Source organism: Tursiops truncatus, chromosome 1, assembly GCF_011762595.2.
Source record: "Tursiops truncatus isolate mTurTru1 chromosome 1, mTurTru1.mat.Y, whole genome shotgun sequence".
NCBI classification, from domain to species: domain Eukaryota; kingdom Metazoa; phylum Chordata; class Mammalia; order Artiodactyla; family Delphinidae; genus Tursiops; species Tursiops truncatus.
The window spans coordinates 116,683,334-116,695,969 of NC_047034.1; the positions used below are offsets into that span (position 1 = coordinate 116,683,334).

The window sequence follows — 12,636 nt, forward strand, 5'->3', positions numbered from 1 at the left end:
GTAAACTGTTATCGGGTATTTTCATTGCCTTTCTTCTGTTGATGTGGGCTGCTGAATTTACAGAGGGCTTGTGCTGTTTAGATTTCTTTCCTACCACCCCATGCAGTGATGCTAGTGGAGATGGCGATAATTAACCAATGGCTGTGCACTAGGAGTTTAGGAATAAGTGTACTTGTATTTAAAATCTTAGTGTTGATGCCTATGAAAACTGAAGTTAATTAAGAAATAATTATTCAGCAGTTCTGTCTAAATTAACTTTTACTATTTCTGTTTACTTTCTCTCTGGCTAGGAGTGCCTGGTGGGATGGGAATTACATAGTTTCAGTGGTAAATTTGAAATACACCATGGGCGCATTCTCAAATTTGAAGGAAGTCATAGGGGCAGATTAAGCAAATGTAGTGCTAATGGGGTTATCTGGGGGCTCAGGGACAATGCCTAGTGAATCACTAATAGTGTGGTTTTGACAAGGATGTGTTTTCTATGCCAGGGGTTCCCCAGAACTGATGCCAGTTTATGATATGATATTTTGTTATGATAACAAAATGACAAAAATAAGGTAAATGTTGCGAATTTTTCTTATAGTCAAACAGATTTGTTTAGAGACTTTATTTGGAGCTACGTTATTCCTAATTTTTTTGTGCTAAAAATATCCCTTTCAAACAATGGCAATAATAGACTTTTTTTTCCTTTCTAATGCCCTCATTTAGTAAAATTTTTTAAAAAGTCAACTTGGGAAATGCAAATTAAAACAAGATACTACTACAGACCTACTAGGATGGACAAAATCTGGAACACTGACAACACCAAATGTGTTACTGCTGAGAATGCAAAACGGCACAGTCACTTTGGAAGACAGTTCAGCAGTTTCTTTCAAAAGTACACATACTCTTACCAGCAAACATGCTCCTTGGTATTTATTGAAATGAACTGAAAACTTATGTCCGCACAAAAATCTGTACATGGATATTTACAGCAGCTTTATTCATAATTGCAAAAACGTGGAAGCCACCAAGATGCCCTTCAGTAGGTGAATAGATAAACTGTGGTATATCCAGACAATGGAATGTTATTTAGTGCTCCAAAAAAATGAGCTATCAAGCCATTGGAGGAAACTAAAATGAAAGAAGCCAATCTGAAAAGGCTATATAGATTCCAACTATATGACATTTTGGAAAAGGTAAAACTATGAAGACAGTAAAAAGATCAGTGGTTGCCAGGAGCCAGGCTGGGGGATGTGGATGGGTGAGGGATGAACAAGCAGAGCACAGAGATATTTAAGGGCAGTGAAAATACTCTATATGATATTGTAATGATGGGTACATGTCACTGTACATTTGTCCAAAAGCATAGCATGCACCACACCAAGTGTGAACCCTAAGGTAAACTATGAACTTTGAGAGATTATGACGTGTCAATATAGGTCCATTAACTGTAACAAATATAACACTCTGGTGGAGGATGTTGATAATGGGGGAGCCCATGCATGTGTAGGGGCAGGAAGAATACAAGAAATCACTGTATCCTCCTTTCAGTTTTGCTGTGGGCCTAAAACAGCTCTAAAAAAATAAAGTCTTTAAAAAAAAACCAACTTCATCTTAGCCCCATTAAAATTTTTTTCCCGATCTATTAATTACTGAAATTAGGGAATCACTGGCCTATGTGGCCTTGTTATATGCTAAGATGGTTTATAATTAGTCCCTCACCTGCTTCCCTAGGAAAATTGGTGTTGGTGAACAAGAAATAATCCTGTCTTAACATCTTTCACATTTCCTGGCGGAAGAGATCCAGTCAGTTAAGCAGAGTATTAGTTAGTAGGCCTCTTCATACATCCTATGACTCTAGCTTACTTCTCATTTTTAAGTTATGCTTCTCTTGCTTCCTCCTACAAAAAGTCCAGAAGAAAAATGACCATCAGCTTACTTCACAGTCTAAAACTAAATGTGGACCTTCACTGATTGTCATCCACATTAGGTAGCATTTGTTCAATGCACATGAGTGTGCAACCATTTCCCTGGTAAGTTGAGTGTTGTTTCAGCTGAGTGGAATATCCAATGGCACATACATTCTGGAAAATAATAACATAAACACTACATCTTACCCTATTATTTTTCAAGCATCTAAAAAGACCCTTTTCTTAAAAATATAAACAAAACAGCATATATTTTTTAAAGAGTTCATCAAGCTTGTAAAGACTTGAACTGTTTCAACTAATAATATTTCTTTTTTTTTTTTCTTGGCCATGCTGCACGGCTTGTGGAATTTTAAGTTCCCTGACCAGGGATCGAACAAGGGCCCTCCACAGTGAGAGCACAAGAGTATTAACCACTGGACCACCAGGGAATTCCCACTATTTCTTTAAAAAGTGTTCCACCTTGTGAAGATGACTAAAACAAAAGCTAAATAAAATAAAATAAAGATAAAAAATTATCTCTAAGCAGACACATTATTGGGGTTTTTATACAGTTTCACGAAATCCAAGAGCTCCAAAATGTCATGAGACATAGTTTACTCAGTAAGACCAAATAAGTAGCTTTCCTAGTCCCAGGAATACTAAAACAAACTTCAAAGAAAAACTTCTGATAAACTTTGGGAAGTCACAGCATCCTAATCTTTAATTAGGAGCAAAAAGCTGTAAAAGACATGATAAGAATTCATACTTGCATGGATGACTGTATACAGACAACTATTAGAAAAGAATAAAAGTGAAGCAGTCCATGTGATGGGAACCATGTCAGTAAGATACAGTATTCAGGCAACAGCCTGTTTTTCTGGCTATTTTGATTAGGTTTTGTCTTCAAACTGGATTTGTTCTTCAGTCAAATCTGCCAACCGATACAGTTAATGTTGAAGTGAAAAAGAAAAAGGAATGGGCTGACCTCTGTTACAGTTCAGCTACCATATTGACACATACCCATTATATAGCTTGATTACACGGGTGATAAAGAAGTCAAAGAAAACACTGGGACAATTTTCTAACTGATTAACAGACACTTTTAAAGAAAAAAAAGAGAATTTGGGGAAAAGTTTTTAAAATCTAAATTCTTCATTTTGCATTTATCTGTGGGAGAAAAGGCAACAGAGTACCCTCCAAGAGCACGGATTTGTTAGTGGTAATTGTAGGTTCCAAAAATGGTCATTAGAGGTGGAAGGAAGAAAAAGGAGGAAATACGAAAATTACAAAATAATTTCAATCACTTATATTTCACTTACAACAGTCCTGGCACCGTTCTAAGCACTTGATATCCACTTACTCCACACAATTACACTGAGGTAGGACCGATGATCATACCCACTGCATGGGTCAGGCATCTGAGTCACAGACAAGATAAGTAACCTTCAGGAGGTCACACGGGTGGTAGGTGATGCAGCAGGAATCTGGACCAGGCAATGTGGCTACGTGGTGCATCCGAACCACGACCTCTGTGCTGCCATCGTCTGCCAGGCTACATGCATTGTCTCATTTCACCCATACAACATTATGCGGTCGGTAACATCATCTCCAAGTTATAGATAGAGACTGAGTGCTAGAGCACCATGAATTTATTAAACAGCAGTGGAGCTGAGATTCCAGGTGAAGGGTTTCAGACTCTAAATCCCTAGGGAAGAGGAGCACCAAGATAAAGTTTCTCACCTGGACTGAGAGGTATGTGGTCTCTGTGGTCTTTAAGAACCTCACACCAAAATCAATGATGAATCCTACTCGCGGGCAGAGAGAGTCTGTTCTACTCACTACGGGGCATTCCTGTAGTGCACGACATATGTGTGAGGACCCCCTGTACATTCTCCTTTACAGCAGTCATCACACTTGATAACTCATTGTTTAATGTCTGTTTCCCCATAGACTGCAAGCTCTGTTCATTTACTGGCAACATACTGTGTACCAGAGAGGCACTGTTCTAGGAGTTTGAAGTGTGTCAGGAAATAAAATAAAGATCCTTACCTTTTGTTTATTTAGCATTGCACCCCTAGCACCTAGCAGAGGGTCTGGCACCCACTGGTTCTCAATAAATATTCACTGAATGAATAAATGAATCAATTAGGAGGGGCAGGTAGAAGCAAAAGAAAAAAAATTACAGAGAAAAGGAAATATTTGGGTTTAATCTATTAACTCCCAGATTTTTATTAAAATCTTAATATGTTTTTGATTAATCAGGATAACCGTTTTAATAATTTAACGCATCTTTAAAAGCAGAAATGCTACCAAGTATATTTTAATTCCCAGAGCGACCTATGATCCAGGTTCTGAAGGAGGACATGTGCTTCAGGACACTGCACTCACTCTTTTGTCAGACTAAAATTTCCAGTGACATTTCCCAGAGCTTAGCCTGTGTTTGTGTTCGATTTTCAAAAGGTGACTTTTGAAAGTCACCTTTCAAATCACCTTTTGCAAGTCTTCTCCCAGTAATTAGAGGCATTTATCTTAAAGCTCATCGGGGTTTAGCAGGGAGGTTACAGGCTGTCATCCGCATTGTTATTGACGCCCTCAATTAGAGGCAATGGCATTTCACCTCCATGCAAAATATTAGTAGATTAACAGTCCCCACTCTGCATTCATTTGGGAAATATCTTCTGCTTGTGATGATGAACGTGACAAGCAGGGAGTAATCAGAGACACTCTGGTAATACCTTTAAGCCTTGCAAACATCAGTTAAAACTCTGGCTCTGCAGCTTGCAGTTGGGCTTTTGTCTGTAGGGTAAATTTCTATTTTTATGACACGACACAGAAGTCAGCATTGCTAATTTCCAGGAGAAACAAGCAACAACCCCAACAAAAAAGAGCCAGAGAAACATCCACCCTGATTTTCTTGAATCTTTCATGTCACTCAATGTCTCTTTTAGACCATAAATGGACTCTGGCATTGTGGACAACTTTCATGTCAGATTTATAATTCTCTGACATGACAACTTTGACTCAAAGGGCAAATTCTAATAAATATTTCTTTATAGTGATAAAAAGACTGCGAAGAGATTATTATTCAAATGTCGTTGACTGTCTCTTTCAATCTAAGGGCACTTTAGGCTAATGAAGAGATTTTTAACACAGTAAATTGTTAGGTCATAGGAGCTCTGTGGATGGGCTTCAGTAGATTTACCTAAAATTTATGGAAATCATCTTATGTGCATTTTATTGGGATGGGCATGTATCCCTTTCATCAGATTCTGCACAGCTTGTAGCCCCACTAGACAAGAATCTCTGGTCTCGTGAGAAGAGCTAAGGGCTGAAAGGAGGGTTATGCCAAAGTCTGCTACCACCACGGAGCACCCCAAGCTGCTTTGGTTTTAGTGTCTTCTTCTGCAAAATGCCTCAGCTGGCCAACGATCCTCTGTCTCCTCTATTCCATAATTGAATCTCTGATGTGTGGGGACCGTAAATTTAGCTAAGTTTTCACCTTCAGCTTCCTGTATTCTAATAACTGTACTAACCAGTGATTCAGCTTCATCCTTCTTTGGCACATTCAGTATCATTAACCACAAAACAAACTATTTATGAACAAAGTTAATATTTGCATTGTATCGATGGAGCAGAAAGATCGATGCCTTCCATTTTGAGACAATATCACTTCTTTATGACAAGTCAAATGCTTAATAACTTTTTGGGCCATCAAAATCTCATTTTTTTATGTGGTAACCTATGATTAAAGTCTAACTTACAATTTAAGTCTAATATAACACTGTATCAATTCTGTTTATAAGCCTATCAATTTTATTAGGTTTTCAAAGACAGAAGAGTTGAGAAACTGGGCCAATATTGCTTAAAATGATCAAAAAATTATTTTAAAATACTTTAAAATTTGTGGGCCACAGAATTCTAGCCAAGGTTAAAATTTATCATTTTTTGTAAAATCAATTAAACTAAAGTGAAAGTGCTTTTACCATCACGGCTTAATAAAGGCAAATCAGGTCAAAATTACCAATTATTTTTCATTGGATCTCCACCCAAGAAAAGTCACTTTTTTAAGGTAAAAGTTATGTCTAAATGAGAAGAACATAGGATAATTAGAAATCTGAAAGATCACTCTTGTACTAGACATGTAAATTATATCTAACTTACTGTCATGATGAGCCCCTTTTCCTGGAAGTATTTAACCAATGGAGCAGCGTTCTGCTTGAAGTTCATTAGTCTCCTTTGGGTAGCTTTCAAATTGTCATCAGGCCGCCCCTGTTGCTCTGCGCGCCTCAGTAATCTTTCTTTGAGCCTCTGATTGGTACAGGCCAGGAACACCACCAAGTCAGGAGTACAGATCTGTGGAGAGCATCAAACAAGTAGACAGGCATTCAACATACCAACCAATGTGAGTGTGGGCAGTGGCATTTCTCTCTTCTGGGTCTGTGGAGACTGCCATATTTTTGACCCTCTATGTTTTTGCCAGCATATTTCCAGGGCTACGGCTCCACACAAGGCCAGGAGGAGCTATTGCTATTACAGTCCATGTAAATGGTATACTTCAACTCACAGAGTCGTGTACAGTGGCCCTCCAAATTTCTGGAAAATACTTTTTGCCTATTCTCAAATAAGTTTTCAAATTTCAAGTTAAGATCAATATAGGCCAAACTCTGCCAAAGGTAGATGTGACCTGTTTAGAGGGGAAATGACTATTGAGCTACAGATATTCTCTACAGTAAACAAGGACTGCTGCTATTATTACTATGTGCTGCCCTTTTAAAAGTATGTACTGTATGCCAGGCCCAGTGCTAAGTTATTTCCTTATGCTGTTGCTAAACTTTACAACAATCTGCAAGGTAAATATTATCTCCATTTTAAAGATGAGCAAACTGAGGCTCTGAGAAATTAAGTACTTGTCTGAGGTCACATGGTCAGTAAGGTCAAAGGTGATACTTGAACCCAGGTCTGTCTGGTCTATGGTCTGTGTTCCCTCCACTATTACAAAGAATCAAATGGCTCAAAGGCCTTCATAAATTTCTGAAAATACCAAGGAATAACATGAAAAGAACCTATGAACTAAACAGTTTTTATTTAACTCAATTAGAACTAGTAATGTATGTAAAAGATAACGTGATCATTTAAAGTGAATGTATTTTCTTGTTGAAAATGGGACAAGAAAAAGAGGCAGTTTTGCATAGCGCTTTAAAGAAATGATCTCCAAAAATTTTTTATTGTATCCTCACATTAGTAAATTATTTGAGCATCTACCTCAATAAATATATACCTATTAAATTATAAATTATGCATGAAGGTATGATAGCCATGTACTACCATACTAATATATTATATATATTACATACGTACATACATATGTACGTATGTAATATATTGTATAATAGTATGTATGTTGTAAAATACACACAAAAATACAATTTTTAAAGGATGACATATGATAATCGTAATTTTAACATTTTCTTCCCACACTACAGTGGTTTGCCTTGTGCACTCTTGAGACCACTGGTTAGAAAATGGACCCTGGAGTCTGGGAAACATGGATTACTGTTCTTGCCCTAGGATTTATCAGCTGAGCTATGGCCATATGGCTTAACTTTACTAAGCCTCCATATCTTCATCTGTCAAAAGAGATACATGAACCTCCTCCCTGAGTTATTATAAAGATTAAATAAGATCAGCACAAACTTGATCAATGGTAGGTGCTCAACAAATTTTAGCCATGTTTAATATCTCTTGGTTGTCATGATTCTATATTGTCCTGGTTCTCATTTAACTTTTTGTTCTGTATTTTTTTTTCTCTTTGCTCAAATTTTTTTCCTTAAAAATGTAACACAAATAATGATGTTTATGAGCCTTAGATCATGTTTTCTTTTGTTTTTCCCTCTCCAGGTTCTTATTCTCTCAGCTCCCTTCCACTGTTCTGGTTTCAACCACCTATCTTTTGTTGATGGATTCCAAATGTACATTTTCAGCACTGACTTTCAACAGCACTTATATCCTATATGATCAAATGCTTATATGACGGCTCTACCTGAAAGTCTTGTTTTTTTTTAAGTTTTTTTGATGTGGATCATTTTTAAAGTCTTTACTGAATTTTTTACAATATCGCTTCTGTTTTTATGTTTTGGTTTTTTGGCCGTGAGGCATGTGGGATCTTAGCTCCCCAACCAGGGATTGAACCCACACCCCCTGCACTGGAAGGCGAAGCCTTAACCACTGGACTGCCAGGGAAGTCCCTGAAAGTCTTAATATTTATTACGTGTGAAGCAGCAAGGCCAAATCAGTTCCAGCACCTTTTTACCTGAATGAAATTCCCATCTTGCTTATATATGTATTTGTTTATTTATTTATTTTTATGGTAGCAGCACTACTTTCCTGAATCTCTCAACTAGAAGTCTTTTTTAAAACTTTTTTTTAATTGAATGAAAGATTATTCTTTTTTTTTTTTTTTTTTTTTTGCGGTACGCGGGCCTCTCACTGCTGTGGCCTCTCCCGCTGCTAAGCACAGGCTCCTGACGCGCAGGCTCAGCGGCCACGGCTCACGGGCCCAGCCGCTCCGCGGCACGCGGGATCCTCCCGGACCGGGGCACGAACCCGCGTCCCCTGCATCGGCAACCGGACTCCCAACCATTGCGCCACCAGGGAAGCCCCAAGATTATTCTTTTAAAAAAATAAATTTATTTATTTATTTTTGGCTGCGTTGGGTCTTTGTTGCTGTGCGCTGGCTTTCTCTAGTTGCGGTGAGTAGGTACGGGAGCTACTCTTCGCTCTGATGCGTAGGCTTCTCCTTGCAGTTGTGGAGCACGGGCTCTAGGCACACGGGCTTCAGTAGTTGTGGCTTGTGGGCTCTAGAGAGCAGGCTTAGTATTTGTGGTGCTCAGGCTTAGTTGCTCTGTGGCATGTGGGATCTTCCCGGACCACGGCTCGAACCTGTGTTCCCTGCATTGGCAGGTGGATTCTTAACCACTGTGCCACCAAGGAAGCCCTGAATGAAAGAGTCTTTAAATTCTATAGTGTTTTACAATTTTCAAAAGTTTCACAAATGTGATTTCATATAATCCCATAATAACTCCTTTTAAAATTCCCTACTCTTATATTGCCCCTCCCCCCTTCCCCCTGGTAACCACTAGTTTGTTCTCTATATCTGTGAGTCTGCTTCTTTTTTGTTTTATTCCCTAGTTTGTTGTATTTTTAAGATTCCACATATAAGTGATATCATATAGCATTTACCTTTCTCTGTCTGACTTATTTCACTTAGCATAATGCCCTCCAAGTCTATCCATGTTGCTGCAAGTGGCATATACACCACATCTTCATCCATTCATCTGCTGACGGACATTTAGGTTACTTCCCTACCTTGGCAACTATAAATAACGCTGCTATGAACATTGTATCTTTTTGAATTCTCAGCTAGAAATCTTAATATCATTTATAACCCTTATCAAAACTTCACTCTCTCAGAGCTATCACCATGGACTGTGGAGTTTGGTCTTGAAACACTATTCAGATTCCCCTTCCCCCAGTTCCCACTGCCACTGTGTAAGCACAGGCACATACTTGCATAAGTGATTAAGAGCATGAATTTTAGAATCAGATCATCCTGATTTTATATCTAGAATCTGCTATTAGTCATTTGTCCTTGGGCAAAAGGTTCAATATCTCTGAACTTCAGTTTTCTCAACTATTTTTCCCTTCCCATCTCAGTAGTTTAATATGTCCCATAAAACACTTTTAAGTAGCTTTTGAGAACCCTTAACAATTTAAAAATCACTTTGTAATTTTTGTGTGATATATGGTAAAGAGATTATCTGAAGTTAAAACTTTTATACTATCAAATATTATAATGCAAAATTCAAATTAAATAAAATCCTTGGTAATATTCAGTCTTACCCAACATAACAAATGACATCCTTTTAAATTTACTTTGAATAGCATATAAGGGAGAAGACAATTTTTGACAAATAAATTAAAATGACAGGGCTTCCCTGGTGGTGCAGTGGTTAAGAATCTGCCGGCCAATGCAGGAGACACGGGTTTGAGCCCTGGTCTGGGAAGATCCCACATGCCGTGGAGCAACTAAGCCCGTGCGCCACAACTGCTGAGCCCATGCACCACAACTACTGAAGGCCGCGCGCCTAGAGCCCATGCTCCTCAACAAGAGAAGCTACCACAATAGAAGCCCTCGTATCACAAGAAAGAGTAGCCGCTGCTGGCCGCAACTAGAGAAAGCCTGTGCGAAGCAGCAAAGATCCAACACAGCCAAAAATAAATAAATAAAAATAAATTTATTAAAAAAAATTAAAATGACATTATATTGTTCTTGGTTTGGTCATATTGTATATTAAAATATGGAAAAAACTTCAACTACTAGCTCAGTGTTGAATGCAGGCAAAACCTGCATTTAGAAATTCTTGCATTTTGCGTTTAAACAAATTAAATGCTATACTTTAATACATTTTGTGTTTTGTTTCAGACTGCAATGTATGTGCTTCTCCCTACTTAACACAATGAGGTTATGGGGAGACTTAAATATGTAATCATCACTATGTTTTTTCTTTTAGAATTGGCTTTTGAAATTAGCTTGAAATTTATAAAAGACTTTTTTACACTTTGATAAAACTGCATTTTGTTTATTTTAATTAATAGACTTTAAAAAAAGCAGTTATAAGTTTATAGGAAACGAGTAGAATATCTAAGGTATTTGTTGTTCCTGTTGTTTCTTTAATTTCTCCCAATACTTTTTATTGCAGAGCTCTGTAGTTTTCTATGTAATGTTCTTGCCCATTTAAAAATTATTCCTACCTATTTGATATTTATTTTTATTTTTTAACATATTTTTTATATCTAAGATTTTTGATCAATGAATGCAACTTCAGGTCTGATATAGATGACTTTGAAGTGAATCTGCAAAGCTATTTAATTTTATAATTGTAATTAACTTGCTGTCTTTTCTTGGTATAAACTAAACAGCATATAACCAGTGATACAAAAAATTAAAACGTGGAACAGGCGAGACCTCCATGGTAGCTGGGATAACCGGCTGACTGCTCAACAGTGATCTCAGCCACAAGCATGATCACCTGATTCCTAGTCACCCCCGCACATGCCCACTCATTAGGACCCTCGTTCTCCAACAGTGCTCAATTTTAAAAGAAAAATGTAATTGTTTATGGTTTTTTCCCAAAAAATGTAAAATAGAAGTAGTCACCATTCTTTCCCAGAAGATGTGAAGCACCTAGAAAGTTTTCATGAAATTCACTCATGAAACATTGAAAAGTATCACCAAACGAAGTGGATCCTTGGCATACCTTTTCTTAGCCTATGTTCTCAAAATGTATTTGCCGATTGAATGAATGAGTGAGTAAGTAAAAGATGAGAACAAAGACCAAGATACCACTTTTGTCTACATGGAAGTAAACTTCCCAATTGCTGATATTTTTTCTGCCATTGGATCAACTAAATCAATCTTTTTTTCCCTGTCATTATATGCACAAGTCAATCTTCCTCTATCCATTTTCTCAAAGTCCCTTATCTGAATGATTACTCTGTTAAAAAGAACATATGACCATCTTTGATTAGCAAAGATGTATTATTCACAGTATCAGACTACTAAGTGAGCTTATTTTAGTGAGCTCTCTTCTTAACTGTCAGTGCTTTTGACTGCCATATTCTTTATGAAGACATGTTCAAAGGCCTACACTCCATAGTTCAGATCACTGTCAGAAACCAAGAAGCAAAGTATGAAAAAAAAAAAAAACCCACAAAGAGAGAAGATCACAGTTGGAACAAAAACTGGAATCACAGAAATAAGAGATGAGAAAATCTTGGAGGTTATCTAGCTCAAATTAATGCCAAACCTGTAATCATCTCTACAATCTCCTGACAAGTGATTTTTAAACTTGAACCTTTAAACTTGAATGTTCTTTGTGAGCATTTCTTGTGATGCCTCACTACTTTTGAGGCAGTCCCTTTCATTACTGGATAACTCTAATAACTGGGAAGTTCTTTCTAATACTGGGCTAAAATTTTCTTTCTTAATTCCGCCTATAGGGAAAATGTAGAAGAAATCATTTCTTTCACCCATTAAGCATTTATTGAATATACACCATTATTGCAGAGGCTAGACTAGATCAAAAAGGGAAAAAGGATAGATACCTGGACTTCACTATCATTTAACATGGAGATAATTTCCGGGCAAAGCTCTTAATGGACTGTGGGGCTGAGGGGACAAAAACTGGAATATGGGGCCTACCATGGAGGAGGAGCTCTAGAAACTACTACTGCTGCGCCCAACTTAGGTTCCTCGTTGGAATCCTAAAGGGCTATACCATCAGAGTTTGTGTGAATCAGCCTTCACAGTACTAAATTCCATTTAGAATCATCCCATATCCTCATTATACTAAATGTATTAATAGCCAATTAGGCATTGAAAACAGAATTAGTGAACTAAAAGTTCAGGAGAAAATATCCAGACTGAAGCAAGGGGGAGAGGGGGGTAGGAAAAGTACAGAAAAGAGCAACAGAGACATATGAGACAATGCTTAGAAAATTCCAGAAGAAGAAGAGAGAAAATGAAGAATCAGTGTTTGAAAATGTAATAGCTAAGAATTTTCCAAACTCATAAATAATATCAAGTCCCAGATTCAAGAAGCAATATAAAAACCAAGAAGAAAAAACTCAGATCTAAGCACATCATAGTAAAACTGCTGAAAGCCTAGACAGACACACACAAAAA

The 12,636-nt window shown here is 37.5% G+C and overlaps 1 protein-coding gene across 4 annotated transcripts in view; it reads right to left on the minus strand.

Moving 5' to 3' along the window:
- AK5 (adenylate kinase 5) overlaps nucleotides 1-12,636 on the minus strand; it is a 237,057-nt gene that overhangs the window by 181,802 nt on the left and 42,619 nt on the right. For all 4 annotated transcript variants that reach the window (XM_033864681.2, XM_073788205.1, XM_033864687.2 and 1 more), the window contains one exon: nucleotides 6,054-6,245. In XM_033864681.2, coding sequence (XP_033720572.1) covers nucleotides 6,054-6,245 — 192 coding nt within the window. The remainder of the gene's footprint in view (nucleotides 1-6,053; nucleotides 6,246-12,636) is intronic.